General features: G+C 36.1%; 1 protein-coding gene across 1 annotated transcript in view; it reads left to right on the top strand.

Moving 5' to 3' along the window:
* LRPPRC (leucine rich pentatricopeptide repeat containing) overlaps positions 1-14,724 on the top strand; it is an 86,860-nt gene that overhangs the window by 57,358 nt on the left and 14,778 nt on the right. Inside the window, exons 26-31 of the mRNA XM_059468711.1 lie at positions 3,892-3,960; positions 4,211-4,301; positions 6,540-6,682; positions 6,793-6,874; positions 10,712-10,832; positions 14,516-14,604. Coding sequence (XP_059324694.1) covers positions 3,892-3,960; positions 4,211-4,301; positions 6,540-6,682; positions 6,793-6,874; positions 10,712-10,832; positions 14,516-14,604 — 595 coding nt within the window. The remainder of the gene's footprint in view (positions 1-3,891; positions 3,961-4,210; positions 4,302-6,539; positions 6,683-6,792; positions 6,875-10,711; positions 10,833-14,515; positions 14,605-14,724) is intronic.

Below are 14,724 nucleotides of genomic sequence, written 5' to 3'. Positions count from 1 at the left end.
CAAGGTTAAAACAGAAGCTCTCCGTCTCGTGTCACATATATGCCAAATTAAAAATGCTGCTGCTGGTTTTTAAACAGTTATGCAACCTAAGCCAGCAAAAGTGGCACTGTTTTGGGGCAGTTCTCAACTCTTAGTTTGCTGAAAGTCATCTTTTTGAAAAGGACTCAGCTTCTGGTCTGTATGTTGTCTTTTGTGGTTTTTGTCTGTAAGTTTTGTGTTTAAAAAGAAAAAGTTTGGTTTAGGCAAGTGAAGAGGAGTAAATAAATATTTTCATATGTCTTCTGTAATTTTTAAAACTTTTTTGTTAGAAAAGCTTTTTTGAAAGTGAAAAACCAGTATGGCTCTATTGGCTGTAGCAGTTACAGAATACTAAGGTAAACAGAACTTGAATATTGCTATCGTTATTTTAAAATCTGGAAAAACATCTCATAGATTCCTCTCTGACAGGTCACTATTTTTCCAGACAATCGGTTTTCTTTCAGCTGCAATAGGTAGAAATTAGCTCAAATAAAACTGTTAGTACAGAAAATCTGCTGATTGGACCCCTTCAATCACCTGAAGTGACTGGTTCTCAGAAGGAGGAGAACAAATCAAATGCTTTCAGTGTGTTAGGACTGTTGAATGATTTTTATTGCTGCTTCACAAGAGTTCTTCCAAAGATGCAGCATATTTATCCCTTTCTGGTTAGTGTTCCTTTCTGTGTGTGAAGGTGCAGAATCAGTGAGGAAATTGGTATGGGTGTAAGTGTAGAATAAGTGTAATTCTCATAGAATCACAGAATATGCTGAGTTGGAAGGGGCCCATCAGCATCATCGAGTCCCCCTCCTGGCCCTGTGTAGGACACCCCAAGAATCACATCACATGTAAGTTCTGGTCAAAACTCTGGGCTGATTTCTGTAGGAGATGCAATGAAGTAGCTGAATTCTGCTCAGCCTAGAGAAGAGTCAAGGAATTATTTTATATACTAATCATTAAATTAGTACGAAATTGAGATATTAAAGAAAAATCAGTTGTATATTGTCTTCTAATACAAAATCCAAGCTAGTAGAAGTTAGACTGAAAGCAGTCAAAAGTGGTATACTTTGGTTGCTCTCTGCAGAAGGTGGTGGAGGCAACCCATTGCCAAAAGATCTTCTGAATAAATCTTAAGGGGTTTTAGGGGAACCAGAAGAGCTCATGGAAGAGAAATAACTTACTAGAATAATCCACTGAACCTCAGGTAGTTGGAGAGTGGAAGAGCACTAAAGGGAAAGTATTGCTGTGTTTCCCGACATTTTATATTCTCCTGTTGTTACTGTTACAGAGAGGATAACAAGGTTATTTAGTACAGTACAACTGTTTTCTATTTCAAAAGAATGTAAAAGCCAGAAATCTGTGTTTGGTTTATATGCTGGATGAATTGCATGAGACTCTCAAAAAAGGCCAAGAAACAAAGAAACCACTAAGACTCGGTATAGATGTATTTTTTTAATTTAGTCCATTGAAACAAGCAAGATTGAAATTGTAAATAGGAATTTGGAAGAGTGTTTGTAGTTTTTTACTTAATTTTTCTTTATTCCTTGCATTCTGTTATTCTTTATTTTAGTCTGCTGTATCGTAGAAACACTGCTTGCTGCTAAATGCAATGTTTAAAATTCCCTAAGATTGTAAAGGATAAGCTACAAATATGGACTATCAGGCAAGCCCTGGAGATTTAGTTAATCTGACCTAGATGTTCTTTTGATGATTGAGACCTGCAGTATGTGAAAACACTTCTCAATTTCAAAATGAAACACAAGGATATCTGTTGTATAACTCAGCTGTCCTTGTAGTGACAGACACATCAATCATTTCTGAACAGGAAAGGATTTACTATAAAAAGTTTGTAGCTTTCGAGCTGTTGAGTTCATTGGCATTCGGATCAGCAGTGATATTGGAAGTTGTAAGTGAATTCAGCATTTGAATTTTACCATGTCCTAAAGAGGATTAGCTACAAATGCAGGCAACATACTTCTTTCTTTTTCATTTTCAAGAGCCTGTTGTGTATCAAGAGCCTGTTGTGTAAGATGTTAATTCTTGACTTAGTTTTCAGCATATTTTATGTGAAACTGCTTGGTAGCTTTTAAAAAAGCACTGAACAGTACCTATAAGTATAAATAACTGTGAGGAGGGGAAAAAACCCAAACAAACAAGTAATTGGAAAAAAAGCACGTGCCTGGAAAGCTGTGTTCATATATACCACTTTGAAAATGTGGGAAGACACAATTTTTCTGTAATCTTCTGGGCTGAGACTGTTTTAACAGTACAGCTGAACACCCAGAGATGCTCCATGTTGAGGAGCTATGGGATTAGCATCCTGTTTTTAGCAAACCCTTGCATTGACTTCATAGAATGGTTGGGCAATTGGTAGGATTATGTGGCCCAACATTTACTCTGCAGAACACTGTTTGCTATATATTTAGCAAAATTTTAGACTTTTCACTGAAATTTTGCATGCTGGTTCTCTGGTGTATGCTGAATTATTTCAGAAAGAGGCAAGGGTAGTAATTCTGCACTTGGAGACCATGGGAAAAGGAAATAATCTCTGTTTAAAAGAGAGAAGGTAAATTCACATTTCCAATAGTACTTGTTTCCACTGTTTTGCAACTGAAACTTAATATTTCTCACAGCATTTTGTTCAAACTGCCTCTTTTGTGCAAAGTGGCATTCAAATTTTTAACTTGCATGTCGCATTTAAACTGTAGAGATTTCTTACAATATTAAAACCTAAAAGCCTTCAAGAGTCAAAACACATGTTTCTCTGTAGGGGTGAACAGACATTTCCTTGGAATTACTTTAAGCTTAATGTGAATCTGGACATTTGAAATAAAAAACAGAGTTCGCTCTGTAAATTATATTTGTGCTAAGACAAGGTAGTATAAAGCCCGGAAATCCAAGTATCTATGGGAGGGAAAGCCAAGAGGTAAAAATTATGGATGCTTTGCACACATTTTGCTGTAACCTTTTTTTAAATATGTTGGACATGAGTAGGTAGAATGTATGATGTATCTCTTAAAAAAAATTGACTTTTCCTATCTTTATTTATGAATTTGCTTAAGTTGAGGAGCTGCTGTTTTGATTATGGTATATGGTGCTGGGAAGGCACAATGTGGTTTTCTACACCAGATAGAGTTTCAAGGATTGAAACCTTTCCTTTGAGCATGTGTAGCTACCATGTAGCTGCAGTCTGCTTGAAACAACAAAGGAATGAATGAGCAAAGGCTCACAACCTGGAAAAGTCAGTAACACAAAGAACTGTGGCATGCTGACAATTACACATCAGTTCCTCTATGTATGCACACATAAGGGTAAGCTTTGAGTGTCTTAGCTTTAAGAGTAAATCTAGAGCCTTCTGTTCTGGAGTAGGAAATGCCCTGCGGTTCCTGTAGCTGCTATCTGTACAGTATACTGGCATCACCAGATGGTGATGGTGCAGTTCAGAAACATGGTTCTCTAGCTGCTAGCTTGCAGTGGTGCTGAAAACAAATATTTCATGGTGAAAGACAGTTTAGAAATATTTGGTGTAATTCTTTACCAGGAGTAATACAAAGGATTACTTTAGGTAGGAGCAATAATACCCCATTAATGTGATGATAGAAGTTATTTAATGTTTCAGTCCATCTGAAATGTATTTTAAATGAACTCTCTCAGTAGTGTTCAACCAAAAAGGAGACTGTCTTGAATAAGATGACTGTAATTTTTATGTCTCATAAATGCAACTTAACTACAAGTTCAGAAATAATCATGTTTTCATTTAGATTTCAAAAAACAAACAATAGCTATGAAGTTTCTTTATGAATACCTATATTATGTTTATTTTCCCTTAGAATGTTCTATGTGCAGTAATGTATTTCTTGTGGAAATATTTTACAGACTCCTGGCTTGAGAGCACACTCTGGAAGATTGAAGTGGTTTGCACAAAAGTGTATATTAAATAAACAGGTATGACTTGTATGATGTGTTCTATGGAACTGTCATTTTATTCCAGGAAAAATTGTTTTGAAGTATTTTCTCACTTGATTTTTGTTTGTGAAAGGACATATGACAGGCTGGTGAGGTGAACTTAATGCTGGTGTATACTTAAATACTATTTTAGCTGAATGCACACAGCATGTATGGACACATATATAGAAAAATATAGAAATATAATTGTTTGTTTGAGGTATAACTGAGCTGTTCCTTCTTTTTGAAGATGGAAACTTTGGAACAGTTGGTAGAATCAACTCGAAATCTGTTTGAATGCGATAGAGATGAGATGTACTACCACCTGCTCCAAATGTGTGGTAAGTGAGCTCAAGATCTTATCCATGTTTCTGGTCTGGTTTCCTTTGTGGTTGGAAATGGGACATAACCCTGGAGAGAAGCTGTGTCTTGATACACAATTAGTCTGGCTAGCATTTCTGAGGCATCTTGTGGGGGAGGAGACGGCAGGGGTTTGGTTTTTTCATCTGCAGACCTGAACGCTTAGTTAGTATAGTGTGTGTATGTGTGTGTGTGTTTGGCTTTCAATGTGCTTAGAGAAGAAATCCTGTTCATCTATTATCTTCATAACTGGTAAAAATTGAGGGTCTCCTGTAATTGGATCTGGTTCTTCAAGGTGCATATATTTTAAAAATTTACTTACTTTTCCCAAGCCACACCCTAACTTTTGCATTGCTTATAGTCATGAAACAGTTTTGAAAACTGAAACTTTATTTCTATGCTGCAGACTTAGTGGAGGATGTGTTTATGAGGTTTTCATTCCTCTTTTTGTGTTTTTTAAGTCTATGTTGGTTTTGTTATTCAGTGTATTTTACTGTATTAAAAAAGATTACAATTTTGGAGATTTGTTTTAAAGTACTGAAAAAAATACATTGTATTCAGACTAGATATGGAGCACTATTGGGTATGGAGCACTACACAGTAAATTGGGACATAAAGCATTGTAGGGATTTCTGTGTACTTCAGTAAAGTATGTACATATATCTGTATATTATTGACCTGTTATAGGTGTTTGATATGTCTGGAAAACTTGCTTTTGAATTTTTAATAATTTTAGGCTGTTCTCTATGTATGGTTTTGGTTGGGTAGGACTTGATGCAGGCCTCTTCCCTACTGCATGAGTGCTTGCACAAAAAAATGCGACCAGAGACCCCATGAGAATTTTGCTGCTTTTCATTTCCTGAAGCCTTGGAAAGATTCAAAGAAAACCAGTGTTACCTAAGTCTGGCTTTACACATACTGGTTCACCATCAAAAATCAAATAGGCCTGAAAATCAATGTTGTCTCAACAGAGAGAGAACCTTCCTATTTCTCCACTCATCCTGTTCACCTCTGGCAGTGACTAAGTCTGACAGTGTACCTGCTAGGAAGAGAATCTGAGAAGATACAATTCATCAAATTGTGTCATGCAAAATCTTCAGTCTTCTTTCAGAAGACAGAACCAATTCCATCTATTCAAAGAAGTGGAAAAACATTTGTGGATTTCTGTCACCATGAAAGACAAAAGCCATGCATAATCCTGCTTTCAACCATTTTAGATTACCTATCAAAGCTGCCCCATGCACAACTACAGCAGGGCTGTCATTGTGTACCAAAATCATAACTTCAGATCTATTTTGAGCATATAAAGAAAACCCTACCATCTAGTCCAGACAGTAATCAAAAAAGCTGAAAACAAGGATTTGATTATCACAGAATAATTTATACTGGAGAAAACCTCAGGAGTTTTCCTGAAGTTAAGATAGCTCCAAAGTCAGATCACATCAAAGCCTGTTTAGCTAAGTTTTGGGTGCCTTCAGCAGTGGAGATCAGAGAGCCTTTCTGAACAGCCTGATCCAGTATTTGTTCATTCTCCAATACTCCATTGCTGTAGCTGTGAAATGTCACCTTCTGCCCTTTGCTGTGCACTTGTGAGGAGAGACTGACTCTTGAAGAGTCGGTGGAAAATTTACAAGATTTGCATGTATAGCAGGAGAGCAAAACCTGATTTGAATGAAATGCCAAGGCAGTTTATTGAGAAGGATGTTCCTGCTTTAGAGAGCTCATTTTTACCAGGGTGTAAATCAGTAGTGACTGAGAGTCATCAATGCTTCACAATTGGTGACTGCAAAGCTAGAAAATGTAAAGGCAACAGCAAAGCACATGCTGTAGGTAGTTAGATGATAGCTAAGCATTTTCTTACATGAAGTCCAGATTTCTGTTTATTTGCAGTTGTGTACAGTGATGCATATATAAATTTAAATGAACAGTCTAGAACAATAGAACTGATGAGCTGGGATGATCACTTCTGCACTACTTTTGAGCTGATTTCTCATTTATCTGAAAATCCATACAATCCTTGGGGGGTTTTTCTGGCATCCTCTAGGTATTAAAATAGTTTAAAACTTCAAACTGATGATTGTATGAAGCAGAAGTACATGATTAATTGATTTACATTATTAATTGATGGATTATTTTCCAAAGACATAATTTTGAATTACCTTAGATATGCATGCATATTCTAAATGTGCTTTTATCTGAAGATTTTTATCTTGTTTCAGACAGCAACAAGGACTGGGGAAAGGCTGAAGCTATTTGGACTAAAATTCAAGAAGAAAATATTGTTCCTCGTGAGAAGACACTAATTTTACTTGCTGATATATTTGAGAAAAATGGTCAGGTTGTTCCATTTGAGATACCTAAGGTAAGTGGAGTTTAACTTTCATAGTTAACAACACTTAGGAATATATTTCTTCTTATTAAAAAAACTAACAGATATCATTACAGTAATTGAAATGTTTGCTTCTTTTAAAGGATAGGCCTGAAGATAGCAGCAGTGCTTCTACTGGGGAAGAACTGAAAATACAGATGCTTTGCAAGAAAAATAAAGCAAAAGGTAAACTGAAATCCACTGTGGGTTTTTCCCCTGCCATGTTAATTTTAAGGTTTCAATTAACTGCAGAGCTCTTCTGTGCAAACTTCCCAGTCTCTGCTAAAAACAGAATTAATTTCTGCATGGACCTTTGCCTTCGTATATAGAAGAGCAGAGTATATTTCAGTGCCATTCCTTTGATTTGGTCTGTGATTAATCATTGGAAATCCATCGCTATCCATCTCATTCCAAAGCAGAGTGACAGTAGAAGAAATAGCTTTACTGGGCCTTACAAAATGGGGAGGAAATCACAGAATCCCTGAATGCCTCAGCTTGGAAAGGTGGATCATCTGGTCCAGCCTTTTTGCTCCGGCAGTCTCACCCTTGAGCACATGGAACAGGATCCTTGAATATCTCCAGTGATGAGACTCCAACACCTCTCTGGGAATCTGTTCCAGTGTTCAGTCACCAGCACAAGTCATATTTAGGGGAAACCTCCTGTGCATCAGTTTCTGCCCATTGCCTCTTGTCCTATTGCTCTGCCCCACCGAGAAGAGCCTTGGTCCCAATCAGTTCATTTCTAGTATTTAACAAGGTGCTGAGCATTTGAATGTTCTGGAAATACATATTTTCTTTGTTTATACTATAGTAAATAAATAGGCACCTTACTTGAAAGCGGTATAGAAAATAGAATTCAGTAGGTTTAAAAATTATATTTGCTGAATGAGGAAGATTTGTAAATGCAAGACACCTAGTAATTTTCTTCTCTAAGTGTAATCAGTATATATTATGGGTTGGACACAGATTTTTAAGCTCTGAGTTTTAACAGAAGAATGTATCAGTCATTCAGACATTTAACTCACATTGTTAGTGAAATTACCATCTAGAGTTACTCAGTCTAAATATTCAGTTTATTTAGATTAGTAGTCCAAAGTTGAGTCTGGACATTCTGCATATTGGGAGTGCAGTACCATGTTATGTGTATGAAGTTAAGAATCATGTATTGTGGCAGACATCATGTTTTCAGGAAATTCTTCATGCTGCTAACTGTTGGGTATCATAAAAAGATGAGAAATGAAGAAATGTTGTAATTGAAAATCAGATGAAATCAAGGGAATGTATTTCATGACATTTTCACTAGGAAAGTGTCCTGTGCCTTTGGTATCATAAATGACCAAGTGAATGGCAGGAGGAAACTAAATAGCTGCCTTAGACTTGACAGGGAGACTAGTTTAAAACAAAAATATAAAATAATACTTCTGTGATGACTTCAGATATTGAACTTAGCAATAAATCACTTCTGCATATTATTTTATTTAAAGGTGCAATATTTGAGAGAAGGTGGTCAAGAGCTATTAAAAATGAAGGGGAAAAAAATGTTCCAACTATGTTGGAAAACAATTTGTTTTGGAAAACTATTCTCTTGGCCTTAGAAAAAACCTAAAAAAAAAAAAAAAAAGAGTTGTTGCTTTTTTTATATAACAGTATCATGTAATTTTGGTGTGAATGTAATGGGGCAGCTTTCTGATGGGAAAAAGATTAACTCAATCTAGTTATGTAACTATTCAGTGAACTTTCCAAGTCTGACACGTTTTGATAATCTGTTCTCCAAAGTGCTTGATTTATGCAAAGTCATATTTTCATCTTTGTCTTGATTTCTCAGTGTGAGAACTTGACTCTAGGGGATCGTGTAACACATATCCGAAACAGTCACAATTACTGAAACAGATTTGACTGTCTTGAGAACTGAGACTTTCTTGGCAAGTTGTCACTTTTCTAACAAATCTCTCTGCTTGAAATAGCTGGTATAGCACAATATGATTTTGAAACCAAGAAATTTCTCTTTTGAATGCTAATATATTTTAATAATTTTAGATGCCTTCTGAAGAAGTAATAAGCTGATAATACCTGATCCAGGGATATGTCTCAGTTCAAAATTGATCCAGGTATACTTCAAACATGCAAAATGAAGTTAAGAAAAAAATCTGAACAGAATGGTCATAGGACTGACATACACAACAAAATTGATAGAAATATTTTTAATTCTTCATTGAAGTAGTCATTACAGAAAAACCTGAAAATTAAATACATTTCCTTGTAGAAGGAGATCTTACAATGTTATGGACTCTGATAATTGTTAGTAACATATACCTGACATCTTGACCACTAGGGGCCACGTCCATTTCTGTACCCAGCTGATTAAAGTAATATTTAAACACAGGGTGAAATCCTAGTTCAGTCTGAAGACAGCAAAGCTTTTGCAGGAAAACATAAGGAAATTTTGTCATTAGAAAAAATAGAATTCAAACAGACATTTATGAGCAGAAAGGCCAAACCTATCACCAGTCAGCTACATTTTTGTAAATCATTAGTTGCATTTGTAGCAGGTTATACCAGTCAGAGGGGTATTGTTTTTGTTGAATGTGTTTGCTGGTCTGCTACTACCTCAGCTTTCAGAGCAGTGGATCCAGTGATCAGCATCTGAGCAGGCAAGAGAGTTCATCAATCACATTGCTGCAGGCCAAACTAACTTCAGACCTCTAAGTAAAAGTGGGGGAGGATTTCAGGACTTTTCTTATGTGGTCCTGTTGTTGTTCCATTGCTCTTTTGGTTGACAGTGCAGTCACTCTTGTAATGTCAGACTGTCTTGTGAAACTGAAATACACAGAAGTTAATTTAATCTTTACTGAGATGCTGTTACCCTTTATTTCTCTTCATATATATATCAAACAACGTTTCAAGCATACAGAGTACATTATGAATGGCTGTGGTAATTCTAATTATTAACTTGGTGTAGGAGTCTGTGGGATGTCAATAATAAGTTTTATGCATAACCATTTCTTTGCCTGCAGTTCAGGAGATTTTTGTATATGCTTGTTGGCTAAAGAAGTTAAGATGCAAACTGAAAGGCATATCAACAGTTTTGATTAAAATTCCATAACACGCTGTACTAAGTGCAATTAGTATAATGCTTCTTATGACATTAGGATTCAATTGAGTTGTCATCATCTTTACTTTCAAAGTAGAAGAAAAAAGCTTAATGCTTATCTGTGAAATTTGTGGTGATAGTCCAACTATTTCTGATAAGTTTTAAGGGTTACTGTGGCTGTGATTTGAACTAGCAAAGGAATTACTTCATGAATCATTAAAATATACATGCAGTCACTGTTTAGATGTAAAAGATCATTTATGGTTCTTAACACAGCTTTCTAGCATATGTTACAGCGTGGATGGCAGTTCTAGCTGCATGTTTATAGCTGCATAATCTTGTTTCAGAAAAATAAATGACTGAAAACTGTGCTTATAATTTTTCCCCCTTTTTGGTAACATCTTTTCATACACTGACAGTTATTGTGAATGCGTGAAATAAAACTGTTAATCAGTCAAACAAATGCAGTGTAGTTTACTTGCTAAATATCTGTATATTTGTAAATTGTATGTTTTGTATAAATCTTGTCGTAGCCAAATAATCTGATCTCCCCATATTGGAATCGCCTCCTATATTATTTGTTAAATGCTGTTGTGATCATGCACCAGACACTGTAACTGCATACCCCAGAATTAGGTGTTGCTTTAAAAAATCCTGAGTCTTCCCCTTCTAACCAGCTGTGTTGATATTGAAGCAACAGCCACATATAAAGGAAGAGCAGTGGCAAACTTTTTCTCCTGTAGAAGTGTGTGTTGATATTTTATATACAGGTAGTTCTGAGCAAGCTGTGATCTGCAGCTCTGGGCTTAAAGATGTAAGCAAAGGATACATAAATTTAAGATGGACCTTTTTCAGTGAACAGGTGATTTCTTTCTGTGATCCATGTTCTTGCAGTATGACATTTCCTTTTGGCTTTTTTACTCTTTTTTTAGAGGCCTACAATATTTTCAGGAGAATGCAGAAGGATGAGTCTCATTCTCTTTGCTGTGACATCCTTGTAAAAGCGTTGTTAACACAGGATTGTCTTGATGAAGCCCTTGATGTGAAACGCATGTAAGGCTTTTCTTTGTTTGGGGGACTTTTACTGCCTTAGAGAGAGGGCTTAAATAATTTCTGGATCATTTTCAGGTGAGTCCTTATCTTTTAATGGGAAAACAGGTCATGACTAGTGATTAGGAGCTGTGGTAAGAAATACACCAGTGTTTCATAGGGCGGTATGCCACATTTTTAAAAAGGTACTAGAGTGACAGTGTGTATTGCTAATAACTCATTTCAAATAACAATCTGAACAAATGTACTTGGCGTCAGAGTTGAAAGTCTACCCTTCTGGCAGTCTGCCTTTTCCTCTTTAGAGCAATATCCAAACAGACAAGATTCCTTCACTTAGCTGCCTGTGAGCCTTCCCCTGCATGCCTGTCCCTGCTGCTGTCTTACCCTGCCCACACTCCCTGGCAGCTGGCTGCCTGCCAAATGCAAAATGGTACATTTGACTGTGATGCCAGTGGCTAAAAGATGACCATAAACCTTAGATCCAACTCTTACACTTCTGAAATAAATCCAACCTGCTGTCACAAGTTATTAGAAGGAAAGGAATCGAATTAACCTTTAGTGAGTTGTATGATACAGCCCTTGCTTTAATGATTGCCTCTAACGTGTGTTCTGGTCAGGTTATAGGCTTTAAAGTGTTCTGACTTGTCAGTGTAGAGTTCAGAAGAACAAGAATTTAGGTTTAAGGGTTTTAAGTCTTTCAATTTATTCAACTAAAACAAGACTGGTGGTTGTCATCAAGTGTGCTCACTGAACGAATACAGTGGATTTGAGAATGCCTGTAGGTGAATTACGTAATGTATAGAGTACTGTAAAAAGTTTTTAGAGCCAATTTAGTTTCTGATGTCCAGGAACAGTCTAGTGTAAGATGATATTGATTATTTTAATGTTTTCTTTAAAAGTGTTTAGATTGGAGAAATGTCTTTCATTGAAAAAGTGTTGCAGTTCTGCTTTCAGAAGAACAAATAGTCCTTTTGCAAATAGCTCTCAGCAACTGGGCTTTATGATAAGTAATGTTTGTGCCTGCAGGATATATGACTTATATTAGAGAAAACTAAATCAGTTTATCGAATTGATCTCCCTGTAATGCAAGTAACTGATAAATCTTTGCAAATAGAATGTGGAGGGGAGATGTGTTAGGGAGTACAAAGAACACCGATAAAATTTAGGTAGTTTGTTTCAGAGAAAATACTCAAGTATCTAAAATGTATTGGAATGTTCTTCAGGGAAGAAGCTTGAAACATTGTACTGAAGATTTGTACTTGGATACACTGCTTTCCTGCTCTACAGCTCAAACAGTTGTAAGGAAGATGCACAAAGTAGTGCATAATTCCAGCAGTAATTTGCAAAATTACTGGAAAAGAAGTGGAAAAGAAGAAAGAAGGTGGTGGTTTGTTCCTAGTATTTTAGGGATTCAGATTTGTCACTTTAGATAAGTGTTTAGATAAGTGTAGTACATAAATTCAAAATTCAGGGGAAAAAATCATTTGAAAGACTGAAAAGGTCAGAGATGTGTTAAGCCTCTGAAGTTTGAGATGTTTAGGAGTAAAGTAACAGGATTTTATAAGAAATTTTCTTCTTGGTTGCTGGTCAAAGCCAACTATGATCTAACCCTGGTGCTTTTCACAACTCTCCTACTCCATCTTGTAGCTTAGAAATGCCAAATAATGACAATCTGAGAAGCTTTTGACAGCTTACTGTTGCATCAAGACAGAAAATGCTTCATATTGGTCGTGTTCATGGCATATCTGTGTGGCTTTTCTTCTAGTAACAAAGTTATGCTTATATTAAGCATTTTTAAAAGCTTTTAAGTTCTAAGTAATTCAGTGAAATAGAGAAAGTGATGGTGTGCGTGCCTGTGATTGAGGAATAACAAATCTGTGTACAGCACACATTACTGGATGCTTCAGAATTTTTCCAGCCTCATACTAAAAAGAGATTACTCCTACAAAGCCTAAATGTGTGTGGTGGTCTGAAACTTGTACAGCTCCTAATATTTTCATAAAATACAGGAAAGCTACCTTAATTTAGATACAAATTACTCATTTGACTGTTTGAAGCCAATTTGAAAGGTAAATAATATGTAGATAGTCTTACTGTGCACATTAGCATAGGCAACAAAATAACTACTTTTTAAATAATTTTAAAACATCCAAGAACTTCAAAATATCCCTCTGTTACCTGAACTGAAAAACTTCCATGAGAAAGTGATGTGGGAGAAGTAAATAGCACTCCTACACTGCCTTTGAAAGAAACAAACACCAGACATCCCAGAACATTACTGATCTGTTGGTCAACCCAAGTGTAGTTGCTTTCACATTCTAGAACTGTTTTGAGGAATATTTACTCCATTTAGTCCAAGAAGTTTTAAATAGAAATTTAGGAGTATTGGAATGATGGATTAGTTCTGTAATAGTAGCTAACATCTATTTAATCACACTAAAGATTGGAAGATTGGAGAAAGTAAATCCTTTGTTATATGTAATTTACAGTCTCATGCATGAATTGTTGACTTAAGGGCTTTGACAGATGGGACAAAGGGAAAAAAAAAGGCGGAACTGAGCAGTGGGTGCTTAGGCAGGGATTAAGGGGATTGGTTGGGAGAGGAAGAAAATCCCGAGTCCAGTGACTGCATTTGTGAGCCTGGGAGGCTGAAAGTGACTGAGAGGATAGTCATATTGTGTGCAATGTGAAGGATTTTCTTGGGATTGAGGAGAACAATTTAGCAATGACCCTGCTTACCTCCCAATCCGCTCATCCCCTAAGTTCAAGTAGGTAGGCTGCTCAGTTGTTTGCCACAAGATGATCAGTGAGGCTTATCTTGATTGCTGATATGGTAAATGGCAATGCCCCCCTTTGCTCTGTTGAGATTTTGTAATCTAGAAATGAACATTTGTAAAGTTATCCTTATATATTAAAAATGGAGCTTGGCTATATGTCATTTAGGAGCAGGAACATTTTGTAGTACAAGACCGATGTGATTGCTGGTTAGTCTCTTTTGACTAATTTCCAGAGTGTTAGCAAAGCTTTAGCAGGGTTACTAAAGTAAAGGCTGTCTTTGCTCTACTTACATGAAGTTTTGTATTACAGGAGACAAGGAATTGATAAGCAAAATACAATTTTAATGTGGCTAAGGCAGCAAATGTAGGATGTTCGCTTTAAAACCTGTATACATCTAGATGACAGAAATTTGAAAATTAATCAACCAAATGATATGGTGTTAGTTCATAATATGCTTTAGTTTATGTTTAAAATATACAGTGCTGAAAATAAATGTTTCATTTTTATTGCTGAAAGAATAGTTTTATATTTTATAATTATGGTGACTATTGAAAAAAGAAGAAAAAGTATCCAGCTTAGGATACAACAGAACAATGCAGGGCATGCAGTTATTTTAGTCATCTAATATGTCAGCATTCAAGAATCTGAACCGATTGTTTAAAAAAAATCTTGTACTTTGTTTCTTTTGTTGCTCACTTCCAACTTTGTCATCTGTCAGAATGCAAAAAAAAATTATCCTTCTATAACCATTGACAGGATAACACAAAAGCTGTCTCCAGGTCGATATTTTGCAGCAATATTTTTAACATACGAACAGTAGTTTTTATAATTTCACCTTGGTGCTCAACCATTTATTATCGTATCAGAAGCATGTCAGTAATTCCTTTCTAAATGTCTGCTTCTTTTAGTGCTGAGACCCACATCAAGGGCTTCACACTGAACAGTGCTGCCAGCAGCCTCCTCATCATATCGCAAGTTAGGCGGGATTATTTGAAAGGTATGTCACAATGCTTGACCTTTACGTCACATTAATGCCTCTGCAGATTTTTCTTGTAACGCCCTTCGAATACTTGGATAAAGGAGTCCATTTAGCAAATTACCTGCTTATCAAGAGCCT

This window comes from Ammospiza nelsoni, chromosome 3 (genome assembly GCF_027579445.1).
Source record: "Ammospiza nelsoni isolate bAmmNel1 chromosome 3, bAmmNel1.pri, whole genome shotgun sequence".
In the NCBI taxonomy this organism is placed as follows: Eukaryota; Metazoa; Chordata; class Aves; order Passeriformes; family Passerellidae; genus Ammospiza; species Ammospiza nelsoni.
The sequence above is the reverse complement of the archived record's forward strand: the minus strand, read 5'-3'. Positions and strand labels throughout refer to the sequence as shown.